Source organism: Hydra vulgaris, chromosome 06 (assembly GCF_038396675.1).
Source record: "Hydra vulgaris chromosome 06, alternate assembly HydraT2T_AEP".
Classification (NCBI taxonomy): Eukaryota; Metazoa; Cnidaria; class Hydrozoa; order Anthoathecata; family Hydridae; genus Hydra; species Hydra vulgaris.
In genome coordinates this window covers 19928250-19944625 of record NC_088925.1, presented here as the reverse complement: position 1 = coordinate 19944625, position 16376 = coordinate 19928250, and the positions used below count along the sequence as shown (strand labels likewise).

The window sequence follows — 16376 nt, the reverse complement described above, 5'->3', positions numbered from 1 at the left end:
TCATTCCGAAATTATTTTGGCACGGATTTTTTAGTTAAAAAATAATTATTTTGAATATAGCTTTTATATTTTGAATATACAGTGACGGTTCAGAATTTTTTGGTGGTTAAGAGTGACGGAAGGGGAAATAAGGTAAGGGGGGGGAGATGGTATTACTAAGCTAATAAGATTTAAAAAAGCATTTAACTTACAAAAGGGCCTCTAACATTAAAACTAAATTTTTTTTAAACTCTGGGGGAGGGGGATGCTTACTCCCCAATGGGGAGGGGGATGGGAAGTCCCCAATGGGGAGGGGGATGGGAAGTCCCCATCTTCCCCTGGATCCGTCACTGAGATATAATATATATATATATATATATATATATATATATATATATATATATATATATATATATATATATATATATATATATATATATATATATATATATATTATATATATATATATATATATATATATATATATATATATATATATTATATCTTTTTCTTCAAAAATGTATATCAAAAAATATAATTCCAAATTCGTTTAAAATAAAAAGTCTATTACGTACGAAAAAAGCTGAAAATATAATGAAAGAATACAGAAAAAAATTATTAATTCATGCTCGAAACGAAGCAAAAGAAAGATTATATTCAAGTAAGAAATTAATTGATGAATTAAATTTATATCTCCAATCACAAGTTAGATCTAATGATTATGAGTTAATTAATAATATAACAAATAAGTCTAAGAATTACCATTATTTAAAAAAAAAATTGAAATGAAAGAAAAATACTATAAATTGCAAAATAATATCAATTTCAAAATCAATTTTGAAAAAAATCTTCCTAATCGAATTTTAAAACCGGCTATACTAAATTTAACAAATATTATTCTGGATAAAGCAACTACTGAACTACTTAATCTTGGTCCAAAGTTTGTCCCATCACAAAAGAATATCCCTTATATGGACATCATCACTAATATTGAAACTTGCGCCTTAGAACTCGAACAACAAAATAAACAAACACAGACAGAGATTCTTCGACAAAACTGTTCAAAAATTCTAACTAGTTCTTTAAAACTAAAATTAAAAGATAATTTAACAAAACAACAACGCTTTTCTTTACAAAACCTAAAAAAGTATTCAGACCTAAAGCTATATCCATTTGACAAAGGAGCAAGTTTTGCTTTATTAAACGAAAATGAAGCAAAAGATAAATTAGAAGAACAAATAAAAAATAGTAAAGTTATTGATTACGACCCAACACCCACATTCACCACTAAATTTCAAAAACTGTTATGTAAATTTAGAAAACAGGGTAAGTTAGACAACACCACTTACTTTAAAATGTATCCATCAGATTGTGTTCCACCTAGAATCTATGGAATGGTTAAAGCTCACAAACCAGAAAAAAATTACCCAATGCGTCCTGCTGTTTCCACTATTAACACACCAACTTATGGAACATCAGAGTATCTGGTTAAAATCATTCAACCAATATTAAATAAAAATACAACTCGACTAATTAATTCAAGTAGTTTTGTCAACGATGCTAAAGAATGGAAGATAGACCCTAATAAAATTCAAGTTTTATTTGATGTAGTAAATTTAAATCCATCTGTACCGATCAATGAAGCAATGCCGGTTATTATTAGCATATTGAACGATGATTTAGAGGATTTAAAAACTAGGACTAAATTAGCTCTTTTAGATATACACCAGTTAATTGAACTTTCACTAAGCAAGTGTTACTTTTTATATGAAGATTAAATCCAAGTTTTACCTAATTCAGGTCCAATTGGTTTATCGTTGATGGTAGTCATGACTGAAGCATTTTTGCAAAATATAGAAAAAAGAGCCCTTAATATAGCCTTAGTTAATTCATTCCAACCAATAACTTACAAAAGATATGTAGACGATACCCACGCTCGCTTCGATTCGAAAGAAAAACAAGAACTGTTCCTAAAAACTTTAAATGAACAAAACCCCTCCATAAAATATACTGTTGAACTTGAAAACGGAAAAAAGCAACTTAACTTTTTAGATATATTTATTACAAATACAATAAACCGATTTTATGAATTTCAAATACACAGTAAGGATGCAATAACCAATGTTCAAATAAAACCAAACTCTAACATCAACCCTAGCATAGTTACTGGCGTTTTCAAAGGGTTTCTTTGTAGAGCAAAACATATCTGCTCCCAAAAACATCTCTTTCAAGAAATTGATTTCCTCATAGATTAATCTTCAAGTAATTTTATTAAAATAACCAAAAACTACTTAGACCGCGTTTCAAAAAATACTACATCTAAACAATTAAATAAGCAGTTTGTTAAACTACCTTGGATACCTATTATTGGCCCTAAACTCCAAAGAGAGTTTAAAAAACAAAACATCAGAATTATATTTACTTCACCTCCCAATTTAAATAACATACTATGCAACAACAAAACAAAACTACCACCGAACTCGAATCCGGGTGTTTACGAGCTTAAATGCTCATGCGGAAGTATATATATATTGGTGAGACCAAAAAGAAAATCATTTCAAGAAGTGCGAAACACCAAAGAGCCTGTAAAAATCAAAAATGGTCAAGTTCAAGAGCCACGGAACATTCTAGAACATGCCGTGGTACTTTTGATTGGCTGAATCCTAAAACCTTGGCAGTCATTCCAGAATACAGGATAAGAAAAGTTAGAGAATCCCTGGAGATAAATAAAGCAAAAATTCGACACGAGATAGGTATTGGACAAACTGTTCTAAATAGAGATGACGGGGGTAGTGTGAAAACAAAAACTTGGGGACCAATTTTGACAAAAATTTAACTGACGTCACTATTATATTATTTGATTGGTTTTTATATTTTATGCTTTTTAACGTCTTCTTTTTTAAACGGTTGGTTTTATGTTGTTTTGTAACGTGTTTTTCATTACCTGATGACGCTGACCACAATAGGTCAACGAAATATTGTAAATATATCATTATATCTAAAATATATTTAAAAAAATAGTTATACGCAGCCTTTTTTTATCAAAATCAATTTATATATATATATATATATATATATATATATATATATATATATATATATATATATATATATATATATATATATATATATATATATATATATATATATATATGTATATATATATATATATATATATATATATATATATATATATATATATATATATATATATATATATATATATATATATATATATATATATATATATATATATATATATATATATATATATATATATATATATATATATATATATATATATATATATATATATATATATATATATATAAGGGAAAGGAGGGTAAGAGTGTGCACAGGTAATTTTGACTTTTGGCCGCACTGCTAGCAAGTGTTATTTTCATGTGTCGGTGTGACTATCTGAATAATATAAGGACGCGTGTTGTTTAATTTAATTACCTATCCGTGTTTTGAAATATCAGGTAACATGATTTCTATATTTTAACATGTAAATTTCAAAAAAAGGAGTTTAGTTAGTATTCGCATTTATTGTTTATGAAATATGATAAATATTCATAAACGTTGAAAATGCTACAGATATTAAAAATGAAGAAAATGAAGAAACGATTTGTCCAGCTTGAGGAGAAGCAGAGCAAATGGATGAAGAATGAACTTAATGCGGACTTTTCAAGAATTGGTTACATGAAGAATGCACTAGCTATGAAGGAACTGGACTATTTATTCGCAATCATTGTTAGTGCGCACTCCTACCATCTCACATGCGGACTCTTACCCTCACGGTCTTTTTAAAGTGCGCAATTCTAATTTTTTATAAAATTTATGTTTTCAAGCTTTTCTTTCAATGTAATATTATTTGTATAGTGTCTAAAGATTAGTTATATATTAAAGATTATTGTATAAAAATTCCAACTGTCTATCATTTTAATTACTCTTTTTATGAATAAAAACTCATTAGGTGGGTACTCTTACCCTCCTTTCACTTCCAACTCAAAAAATATCACGGAAGGAATGGACAATAACTCATTTTCAATTCTCCATATTAATATTAGAAGTATTCAAAAAATTTTTGAATCATTAAAACAGTTTTTACAAAAATATAAAATTTTTTACATAAAATCAAAATTAGCTTTAACATTATTTGCCTTAGCGAAACATGGTGTCATAATAAAAATATTGAGAGCGATTTAAATTTCCAAATACCTAATTACAATGTGGTACACCAAGTTAGACGTTGGGGCAAGGAAGATGGGGGTTTATGTATATTTACTATTAACTCATTATCATACAAATTTATGCAAAATTTAAGCTCAACCACTAATGACTACGAATCATTATGCGTGGAAATCGTTAGTAAAACCTCAAGAAATATTATTGTGCATGTATTACATAGACCACCTACAGGTAAAATTAATGCATTTAAAGATCACATTAGAAAAATAATTTTAAAAAAATCAAGTTTAAATAAAAGTATGTGCTTTATCAGAGACATTAACCTCAACATTTTTGGCTATGACGTTAATAAGCACATTAATAATTTCTTTGTCTTTTTTCAATCTGGTTACCAGTCCATTAATCAATAAACCCACGCGTGTAAATAAGACTAGTGCAACATCAATAGATCAAATTTTTACCAATGAATTTCTTACATCAAAAATAAAAACAGGAATATTTAAAACGGATATTTCGGATCACTTTCCGATTTTTATTATTTCAAATAAATGCAATAAGTCTTATTCTTACAAAAGGAAAGTAACAAAACGACTAATAAACGATACCTTCATTAAATCTTTTCATGATATTATATCATTTGAAAAATGGGACGAAACTCTATTAAATTTAAATGCTGATGAAGCCTATGATATCTTCTTAGCTAAGTTTCTTAAATATTATAATAAAGCATTTCTCAAAGTCACAAAATTATTAAAAGAAAAAAACCTTTTAAGCGCTTAGATAACAAAGGTAATTGTTAAATCTTCAAAAATAAAACAGCGATTATATTGAAAATATCTTAAAAAAAGAACACTAGAAAATGAAACTAACTATAAAAATTATAAACGTTTATTTGAGTTAATTTTGAGACGTTCAAAAACTAATTACTCTTCAGATCAAATAATAAAAAGTAATCGTTCACAAAACACATGGCGCATTATTAAGGAAGTAATTGGCAAGAGAAATTTAGACAGAAATGCTCGGCCAAAAAATCTCAAATACAATAATAAATTAGTTGTTGATAAATCTATGGTAGCAGAAACGCTTAATAACTTTTTTGTTAATGTTGGTAAAAGTTTAGCCGCTAAAATTGAACCATCTAATAAGCTTTAAATCATACTTGACATCAAATAATACTATTACGCCTAATCATGAACTTACGAAGGAAGAATTATTAAATTCAGTACCCATGTTAAAACCTAACAAAAGTTCAGGTTTAGATGATGTCAGCAGTAATGTCGTTATTAATTAACTAAAATATATAACAATACCACTTTTACATATTTTTAATTTATCTTTAAAACATGGAGTTTTTCCTGAAAAGCTAAAAAATGCACAGGTTACACCAATTTTTAAAACAGGTGATCTTTCTGATGTTTCCAACAACAGACCGATCTCAGTTCTTAATTGTTTTTCCAAGATTTTGGAGCGTGTAATGTATAATAGGCTTTATTCCTTCTTAAATGTAAAAAAATATTCTTTACAATAAACAATATGGTTTTAAATCCGGTCATTCGACCGATCATGCAATAATTAATCTTGTACTAGGAATATTTAAAGCTTTTGATAAACAAAAATTTACTTTAGACAAAGAAAAAAGAGATGTCTTTGTAGACAATATGGATGATCTGTTTGACATAGCTCATTCAGAAGCTTTGGAACAGATGAAAAATGAAGAGGATAAGAATTTCTTAATCCTTCAGCGCCAAAAAGGGCAGCCAGGGTCTATGCTTGGTGTGGATCACAAACTAAAACACAAGGAAGAAAGGGCACTGAGGTGCACTGCAATGAAAGCTGCCAGGAGAAAAAAGACTTATGAAGAAATGGAACAACATTTTGGTACTTATGAGCTTTCTACATCAAAAACTGATTATTCAGCATCAAGCAGTAAAAACATTAATAGTGGTGACGACAGTGAAAGTTCACCTGCCATCGTTCAGCAAATATCACACAGGTCGAGTAAATGGTGCCTGTACAAACTTAGAAAAATTGTTCAATCGTGACCTATTGTACCTCCCTTGCCGTCACCACATTTTTGAGTTTTGAGGAGCTGTTTCGAGTCACTGATAGGTGCAACTTTTTCTCCGGACATGGCGCTTTTCAAAAGGTTTAGAGAAGCCTGGACGAAACTTGAAAAGAACGTTTATATAACTGGTAGTAATGAAATACCTGATGATGTCTACTCTACCATTCTTGGATTTGTTGAACACTACCTTTCTACACAAAAACAGCAGAGAGATGATTACCGAGAATTGTTGGAGTTAACAATGATCTTTCTTGGCGGCATTCCGAAGAACAGAATATCGTTTCGTATACCAGGAGCTGTAAGTCATGCTAGATGGATGGCGAAGACAATTTATGCATTCAAGATATACCTTTTTTAAAATCAATTTCAGTTATCACATACGGAGAAGAACTCTTTAAGAAGAATATGTATGCTCCTTGCTTGAGTGTACGTTCACGCCTAATTTCTATCATCAGAAGCAATTACAGCACCATATCATGATTTCCTATTCATGTGCCAACTAATTAATTATCAAGACATAGATCCACAAGTTAGTAAGGCTGCTGCAAAGAAATTTTCCAACCACCTCTGGTACTTAGTTCCCGAAACTGTTGCTCTCGCTTTATTTGATGACAATGTTCCACCAGCAGTTAAGGCAAAAGTGGAATTAAAAAACTTAAGAAAATAGTGGTTGCGAATGATGTTTTGGAAAGAGGAGTCAAACACATTTAGGATTATAGTAATATTCTCACCAAAGACGAAACTGAGAAACAATTTGTTTTACAGATCGTTGCCGGAGACCGTAAAAAGTACCCAACTGTTACTAAATCCGGTCTTATGAAACAGTAATGTTCAAGGTTCATTAGTTCACATTATGTTTTGATTCTATGGACATTATTGTTGTACCTGAAAACACTTTTGCCTTATAGCTTTTTGGTGTAGTTAATAAGAACATGGTCAATATAGACAAGAGTATGTCGCTTTTGAACGGAATTAATCATTATGCATATTATGTTCCAACTTAAAGGCGTTTGAGGGTCGCCTAGCAGTTGTCCGATTGAGCTGAAATTTTGCACAGTTCCTTATTTGGTTGATCGGAACAGGATCATGGGTTGGGAGGTGCAACATTTTCACTTTCGAAAATTTCAATACAGCTAAGGGCCACCCTAATATATATATATATATATATATATATATATATATATATATAGTTTTTATTAGGGGCCAGTAGAAAATGATAATCCGAGAAAACGTATAATAGAGTACTCAATGTTGCCATTCATTAACATAGAGTCTCAACAATATTGAAATAACTCTTAGCAATAAATAAATGAGTTTTGTTTGGGTTAAAATTAAATAAACTACTGCAATTCCCAGTAGTTCTCACAGAAGAAAGATCCGATTCCAGATCAGCTGCTTGTTCAAAGTGATCAAAAAGTAATAGTGTTTTGCAAAGACTGAAGTTATATAATTGCGTTATCAGCAAACAGAAATGCGTTAACAGCACTTTAGAAATAAGATTGTTAGAAAGATTATTTGTACACATGAGAAACAATATTGGGCCAATAATGGAAATGAAGAAGAGTGTTGGCCTACGAGGACAACTTAAATACTGATTAGAAAGAAATGATTCAGTAATCTTTAGAACTTTTCCAGATACGACATATGAAATGAGCTTTTGGATAAGACCAGCATGCAAGACTTTATCAATGGCTTTATCTCCTTAATTTTGAAAGGTTTTTAGAAAAAATCATTTTTTTAATTGATGTTTTTAGTTCATAGAACATATTCATGATTTTTTTTTAAGAAGATATATAAACATGTATATTATGGCCATTATAGGTTTTTAAGTTCTTTAACTTGTTCAAACTTCTAAACAGAAATATCTTATTCATACTACTGGTAGTGGAGAGCGCTTTTGTAATACGAAGACAAGAATGTTTGGACCATAAGTAGAAGAAGAGTAATAATTTTAACGGCGAAAGACGGTGTGTTTTGAATGTCTTAAAAAGAATCAACTTGTTTTTTTACTCGAGTAGCAAACAATATTGGAGCAGTATTGCTTACAGTATGTAAAGTATATTAACAGAATTGCGCAAATATTGTTTGCTACTCGGGTAGGATGTCTGAAAGATTGCGTCATTAAATTCAAGAAGCATTTTAGAGGAATATTTATTTTCAAATAGCTGTCTTGTTCTTGAGAGAGACATTACGATCAGATCTATGCATTAGAGATAGAATCTTAGACTTACTTTTGTTAATTGATACTGTTAAAGATTTTTTAAAAGTTTCTAGAACCTAACTTCTGAGATAAATTTGGTAAACTGAGACTAATGGAGTTGATTGAGCAAGATTTGGTAAACTGAGAATAATGGAGTTTAGCGTCAGACCACGGTTTTTTGCATCGATTTCTAGCAATAATAAAAAGACATTTGTTCTTCAAAAAGTTGTTCTTGCAAAAAAGATGAAAAAATGTTTACTACTAGATATAGCAGCCGCATAAAAAGGTGAAAATTATGGAATAGTATTAGATTTAACTTCAAACCGAGAAGAAAAGTTTCCATGCCTGCTTTAATCCAGGACCTAGGAGGCATAATATTTTACAATATGTTAAAAAACTTTTACAATAAAAAAAACACTTTACAATATGTAAAAAACACAATATCACATACTTTTCTGTTATTAAAACTTAGAGTCGATAATGCGATGAATAATTTTATTTTTGATCGAAATGCCTCATTTAAAGTCTATAAATTTCTGGTCACGAATTGAGTGTAAACGGCATATACTGTTGAAGGCTGTACAAACAATCAAACGGACCTTTCTATTTCTAAGTTTATATTTTAATAATTTCGTCTCGACCACTATATTTCCCATCGACCATTTATAACTAATAATTGAATATTTATAGAAATAACTGAAAAATAAGCAATGATTAGATGACAAAATATTAGGAACTAATATTGAAAAGCGACATTACTTTCCAAATTTTGAAAACGTATAAATTTTCTTGCATATCAATTCAGTTAATGTTGAGATGATAATATATATATATATATTTTTTTTAATGAAGTTTTTATAACTGTTTTTTTTTCTTTTTCTTTTAACATTCGTTCTTCTTTTTCTAAATCAAGTTTAAATAAGAATAAAAAAGATTATCATAGTCGAAAAGAATAAAGATGAAAGAATAAACAAAAAAACAAAAACAATGCAAATTGTTTTGCTTATTGAGTTTATTTAATTTCCTGATACGTAAGGTTTGTCACTCACCAAGCAGAGCATTTTAATCAAAAGGATTTTGTTATAATAAAAACAATAACTTTAAAAATTTTTAAATATATTATAAAAAAGAACTTAATAGAAGTCAAGGCTTAAGTCAAATAATTTTTGTTTTTTATATCGCTTAAATAAACAAGCATGTGCGAATTGTAGATTTACAAGCATAAACTATAATGGTTTTTGCTTTGCTCATCTCTAAACTATACTCAATTAAACATACTCGCAAACACGCACACACACTCACAAACACACAAACAGAAAAAATTAAAGATGTTTAGTTTCTTCATGTTCATTTAGTTGCAATGAACTTTCATAACTTGATGAACCATCGACTCCGTCTACGTTATCGGAATGAAGAGTGTTAGTGGATAGGATTTTGCCATTTCGAACTTTAGGTGCAGCTAAAAAAACAAATGTATAAATAAATAATCTGATAACGATATACAGTAAAATTGGCGCAATAAACAAAAAATATTATAATAAAATGTTATTGAACTGTTTTATACAACTATTCACGAAAGTTTAAACGATGATAGAATTTTATGATCTAATCTTCGGTTTTTCTTGAATAAAAATCTAACGGAAATAGATATCAAAATAATTTTTTTTTCCAATTTGGTAAATAGGTTATTTGTTAATAGAATAAAAAAAAGTAGGTTTCGACTCATCACTGTTTACTCAGAAATTTCATTAAAAGGTAGGTGATGCAAATTAAGAGGTGTCACAAAAGTTTAAACGATTTTATTTAAGATCAATTATTTGCTAATTAATTGATAAATCCGGTGCAAAAATTTTTTTTTTTAAATAAAGTTAAAATGAGTAGTTTACAATCAAAAAATTCATCGCAACATCATCATTACTATTTACTTAATTTATTTTAGATTAAAAAAAACTTTTAAGAATATTAATTGCTGTCATTCTTAATACAAGCGTCATCAGGCAGCTTTTAATTCATTAAAAATCAACTTGAAATATTGTAAATTTCAAATTAATTTCAATTGCATGCAAATGGGTCGAAAATCAGTTTCTAGTAAGGTCAAGTGGCAAGTTATTGGTATGGCGAGGACAAAAAATTACACAAACGTTTAAATAGGCAAAATACTTCACGTTTTTGAATATTGCGTTCGAAAAACCATCAAAACCTGGGAACTTACCAAGGACGTCTCCGACATGCCGCGTACCATCCAAAGACCATCCAAGACCATCCAAACTCAGCAACCGTGATAAAAGTGGTATATTTAGAATGAGCAGAGAAAACCCCAGACTCAGCTACAAAAAGCTAGCACAAATCTTCAACGAGTCAAAAAATAATCCAAAAGTTAGCAGAGAGCTCGTGAGACGAACATTGTTGGACAAAGGTATTGAAACGTACATTGCTGCTAGAAAACCTATTATTTCAATCATGGATAAACGTAAACGACGAGTGTGGTCTAAAGAAAGGCTGGACTGGTCTGTAGAACAGTAAGCAAAAGTTATTTGGAGTGATAAAGCTAATTTTCAAGTTGTAAACCACAAAGGAAGAATCTATGTCAAACGATTTGCAACTGAGAAATATTCAGACAGGTTTTTGCAACATTGTCGACAAGGTGATGTAAGTTCGGTTAGTATCTGGGGATGTTTTTCTCACAAAGTTATAGGCTTCTGTGAGCTGTACGAAGGCCGAATCAATCAATAGACCTACAAGAACACATTGGAAACATGTTTAGTTCCATCAATCAGACACTTGTATGGCAGTAGCAAGCAATTTATCTTTCAACAAGACGGGGCTTCAGCTCACACAGCTCACTCAATCAAAGAATATTTTTTGAAAAAAAAGTTCAATGTGATGAGCTGGTGCCCTAGATCACCAGATCTCAACCCAATTAAAAATATTTGGTCTTGGATCGACAATCAACTGACATACCATGAAATTAAATCAACTCAGCATTTGAAGCAACTTTTGAATGAGCACTGGCTGAAGGTACCTCACGTAATGTGCATGAAATTAGTAGAATCAATGCATAAACGAGTTTATCTTTGCTATAAAAACAAGGGAGGACACGTTAAATATTAATTTTGCTTTTTTTTTTCATTTTTTGTTTGAATGTTGCAATTCGTTTAAACTTTTGTGCTTCTTATTTTTCCTAAATGATTTTTTCTGAATATTAAAATTTTTATAATATGTTCATACTCATTTACAGTTTTTTTTTATTAAACAAAAACCAAAAATTCTGCAATTGTTTAAACTTTCGTAAATAGCTGCTGTATTAAGCATAAGTGCTGTATGCCTAATATAAAAAAATATTGTTTAATACTCTATTGTTAAGGATTTTGTTTTTTAATGTTTATGATACACTTAGTTTCTTTTTTATTGTTATTAAGGTGCTCCAAGAAAACGTATCAGTTTTATCACAGAGCACCGTGGAAGAGCATTTAACCAGGAGATTCATGCCTCCTACTTTATCAAAGTCGCTTATTGGGCTAGAGCCAGCATCTAACCACAAAACTCTTTTTTTGGTTCTGAGCCAGAACTCTAGCCACTGCGCCACGGCTGCTAGTTTTAGGCTATATACATACATACATACATACATACATACATACATACATACATACATACATACATACATACATGTATACATTTTAATTATAGTCAGGTGTAAACAGCATGGGAACAAAGTTATCATTCTGAACATAAAAATAATGCAATTTTGATATATCTTTGATTTTTCTTAAATAGCTTAAAATTGAACTGAATCCATGTTAATTTTTTTTGCTGTCTTGTATAGGGTTCTGACATATGAATCACCGATATTTGCAAACCTTGTAGTGCTAATGTAAAATCTGCTGCTGATTTAATCTCGCATTGATTAGATTTGATTCTCAGCGCTGCAATTTGCATAACAGTAGTACCACCTTCTTTTTCTGTCTATCATTGCAAAGAAACTTCAGATGAACTTTTTATGAAAACCTGGAAATAATTTAAAAACAGCCACCGCAGCCATAATGATTTTATTTTCAAACCAAGAAGTGGCATTCTTATCGAGCATTTCAAAGACTTTTTTGACTCTATTAGGAATAAAATAAAGGACTTTATAAATGTACATTATAACTAAAGATTTCATAGGTCAAATGTTTTTAACTCAACGTTACAGACTGCAAGGGTATAGAAACTTAAATTTTACTAAAATGAGCCATTTGCGGTTCATTTTGATAGAAAGAATGAGTGTTTTCAGTCCAGTTAACTTGGATTACCACAGTTTTAAAATTAATATTTATTGAAACTTTCTTTAATTAATTGAAGCTTCCTTCTATTTCTTGGAAATTGTTGATAGGGCTTTTTTTTACAAACGCCTGTTTAATGAATTTATCCCGCACTGTTGATATGATGATACCTTGATACCTTTGTATGCAATGCATTTGTCATAGACGCAATCATGTGTATGGTCAGGAGGGATTGTAATAATAAGATCATAGCCAGTTAAAGAGCGTTGCAAGCGGTGCAGTCACACAAGGCCCCGCGCTTCAAAAGGTCCATTGCATTTGGACCTAAAATCAGGCATAACAAAGTTGGCTTATTTTTTCGAAAAACGTGAAAAACATGAAAATGTGAAGTACATGTATATTATTAACAAAGTAACAATAATGTTTAAAAAACGCATGCACACTATATATGTTTTTTGAACCATATTGTGCATTTTATATACAATAGAATAAAAGAAAACTATATATTTTTGATTAAAAAACAAGCTTTTTGACATTCCTCTAAAAGTCTTCTAATTTTATAATTTATGATAAAAATATTCTATTTTTATGATTTTTGACTAAAAGTATTCTGTTTTTATAAAAAAATAAAAAATGTTCTATTTTTATAATTTACAATATAAAAACATCCTATTTTTTAAACGTTTTAATAATTTAAAAAAATCTTATGGTACTGTTCTTTATAATAGCCAAAATCGTTTTTAGAAAGTTCCAAAAATAACTTCTAGGGAAAGAGATGCTGGACGAAAGTATAAGAGTGGCTATGATAAATTAAAAAAGAAAAGAAAAAGAGAAAAAGCTGCGACAAAACAAAGAGACAGTCTGGCAAAATTTTTAAAACCAGAAAAGGTGCAAGAAACTAATAATAATTAATTAACTTTTTTTTTTAAGATGCCCTAAGAAGTCCTTACGGTCTTATCACAGAGCACTGCAGATGAGCATTGAAGTGGAAGTTCACGCTTCCTTCCTAACCAATGCCGCAAAACTTGCCCAGAGTTGGGGTTTGAACCACGGATCCTTTGTTTTTAAGGCAATTGCACTACCACTGCGCCATGGCTGCTCTTACCTAGCACCATCCTTAATGATGGTGTAAACAAAGAAGACTTCTCATTGATATCAAATAAACAAGATGAATCATTGAAAAGTGTCCAGCTTCAAAACAATCAAGATATTGACGAAGAAAATATAACTATTATTACTATCAATGATCCCGGCACTTGGCCTGAAAATTGCAAGATGATATTGATGTGATTAATTTATGTAATGATATCAAAATCTGTTGTCGAGTTTTGCCTTTCAACTAACTTCAGAATATTACAAATGCTGCAATATTTGTTAAAAAAATATAGCAAAAATATTTGCTCAAAAATATATTATATATTTATATTATCAATATTAATATATCGTAACTTTTTGTACAGACTAAAAAGTAAAAAATAAAATATAGCAAAAACATTTGCTCAAAAATATAATCTTTTTTGTGCTAAAAGGTAGAAAATAAACATTTTAATTTAAATTTAATTGTTCAGTAAACTAAAGATTGACAGGTCTGCCAAGGGTTTATATAGAAACCTGTCAACCTTTAGTTTACTGAACTATTAAAATTAAATTAAAAAGTTTATTTTCTACTTTTTAGTACAAAAAAGATTATATTTTTGAGCAAATGTTTTTGCTATATTTTATTTTCTACTTTTTAGTATGTACAAAAAGTTACGATATATTAATATTGAACAAATTAAAAAAAAAAAAAAAAGTATTTTTAAAAGATTTAAAAAGAATAACAAATCCACAAGCAATATTAGCCGATTTTAAAAATGAAAAAGATTTATTAATGAATGAAGATTACTTTTAAATAACAAACCCACAAGCAATTTAGAAGCTAATTTCTATTTAAAAGGTTTTGATGTGCACCTAAGATGACAAAGTTACTTGATAAAGAGTTCATATCAAGTGAAAGAAAAGATTATAAAAATAATATATTTGAGTTATATCCAAATTTCGTTAGTGTGCTTAAAATTATACTAACTTTACCAATTACAGTCGTTTCAGCAGAGAGATCTTTTTCAAGATTCAAGTTAATAAAAAATTATTTAAGGTCTACCATAAGCCAAGAAAGATTTACTTCATTAGCAACTTGTCTATAGAATAAGAAATTACTTTTTTTTTTAAACATCTTCGCTTCCAAAAAGGCTGCAAGCAGCCACTAATTAAAGTTGGAAGTTACTGGAAGAGTAAAAAGATGAAGATTGTAGAGCAAGGATAACAATTGACAGATGACTTAAAGGATTGCAAATTATATGAATCAGGAAAGCAAGATGAAGGAAGCAAATTCCAAAGAGCTGATGTTCGAGGAAAAAAACTAGATGAATAAGCGATTTTGGAGCACTTAGGAACAGTCACAGAAAAAAGATGAGACTTAATTGAATGACAAGTAACACAAGAATGAATTTTAGTAGATGGCACAAGAGACGCAAGCTCTTTAGAGCAGTGCCCATTATAGTATTTGTAGAAAAGAGAAAGAGAAGCAACATTATGACGATGTGATAGTGGTTGGAGGTTGGCTGCAAGAGCAGGTCCAACTATGTTTACAATGCGTTTTTGCACCTTGTCTAAAAGAGAAAGGGCATCATTAGAAGATCGGCCCCAGATATGGCAACAGTATTCCATACAAGGCTGGATTTGAGATTTATAGAGATAGAGAATAGAATCCAAAGTAAGAAAGTGACGAGTTCGATAAAGAGATGCAACCTTAGCAGATGCTAATTTTGCAACTGATTTAATAAATGGTTTCCAAGAAAGATTGGAAGTAAGAGTTAATCCTAGAAGATGAAGAGTAGATGACCCATCGAGTACATTACCGTTCATAAATATAGGAAGATCTAAATTATTGTGATAACGATTGGCTGAGAAAAATTGAGTTTTATCTGAATTAAAGTTCACCAGCCACTGTGAGCCCCATGCTGTTGCAGAAGTGAGATCCTTTTCATGCTTAGATGCCCCTCCAAGCAATCAGTGACTGTTGGCTTCTTATCACGACAAGACTAAATGGTAGTATCATCAGCAAACAATGCCACCTTAGATGTGAGAATATCTGGAAGATTGTTAATGTAAATTAAAAGGAGTATAGGGCCAAGAATAGAACCTTGAGGAACCCCTGAAGTTACAGAATAAGAAGAAGAGTGCTGTCCATCGAAGACAACTTTTATACTACGATTGGAAAGGAAGGATTCAATAATCTTAAAGATGTTACCAGACACACCATAAGAAGAAAGCTTATGGAGAAGACCAGCATGCCAAATTTTATCAAAAGCTTTTGAAATGTCAAGAACGATGGCCTTAACCTCTCCACCTTTATCTAATGCACGATAAAACTTATCTGTTATTACTGTTAGCAAATCAGCTGTAGAACAAGAAGATCGAAATCCATATTGATGGTCAGAAAGCAAGTTATTAGATTCAAGATGAGAAATTAAGTGTTTGTTAATTAAAGATTTAAAAATCTTGCTTATGATAGGAAGAAGACTAATGGGATGGTAGTTAGAAAAATCAGATCGCTCTCCAGAATTTTTGAAGATAGGGATAACAGATGCCGCTTTCCAGCAGGCTGGAAAACAAGACTCTAATAAGCACTGGTTGAATAGTT

The 16376-nt window shown here is 30.1% G+C and overlaps 1 protein-coding gene across 2 annotated transcripts in view; it reads right to left on the bottom strand.

Annotated features, from left to right (window-relative positions):
* Positions 1–9534: 9534 nt before the first annotated feature.
* The window catches only part of LOC100206068 (uncharacterized), a 96582-nt gene continuing 89740 nt past the window's right edge, over positions 9535–16376 (bottom strand). For both annotated transcript variants that reach the window (XM_065799481.1, XM_065799482.1), the window contains one exon: positions 9535–9894. In XM_065799481.1, coding sequence (XP_065655553.1) covers positions 9758–9894 — 137 coding nt within the window. In that variant the 3' untranslated portion in view covers positions 9535–9757. The remainder of the gene's footprint in view (positions 9895–16376) is intronic.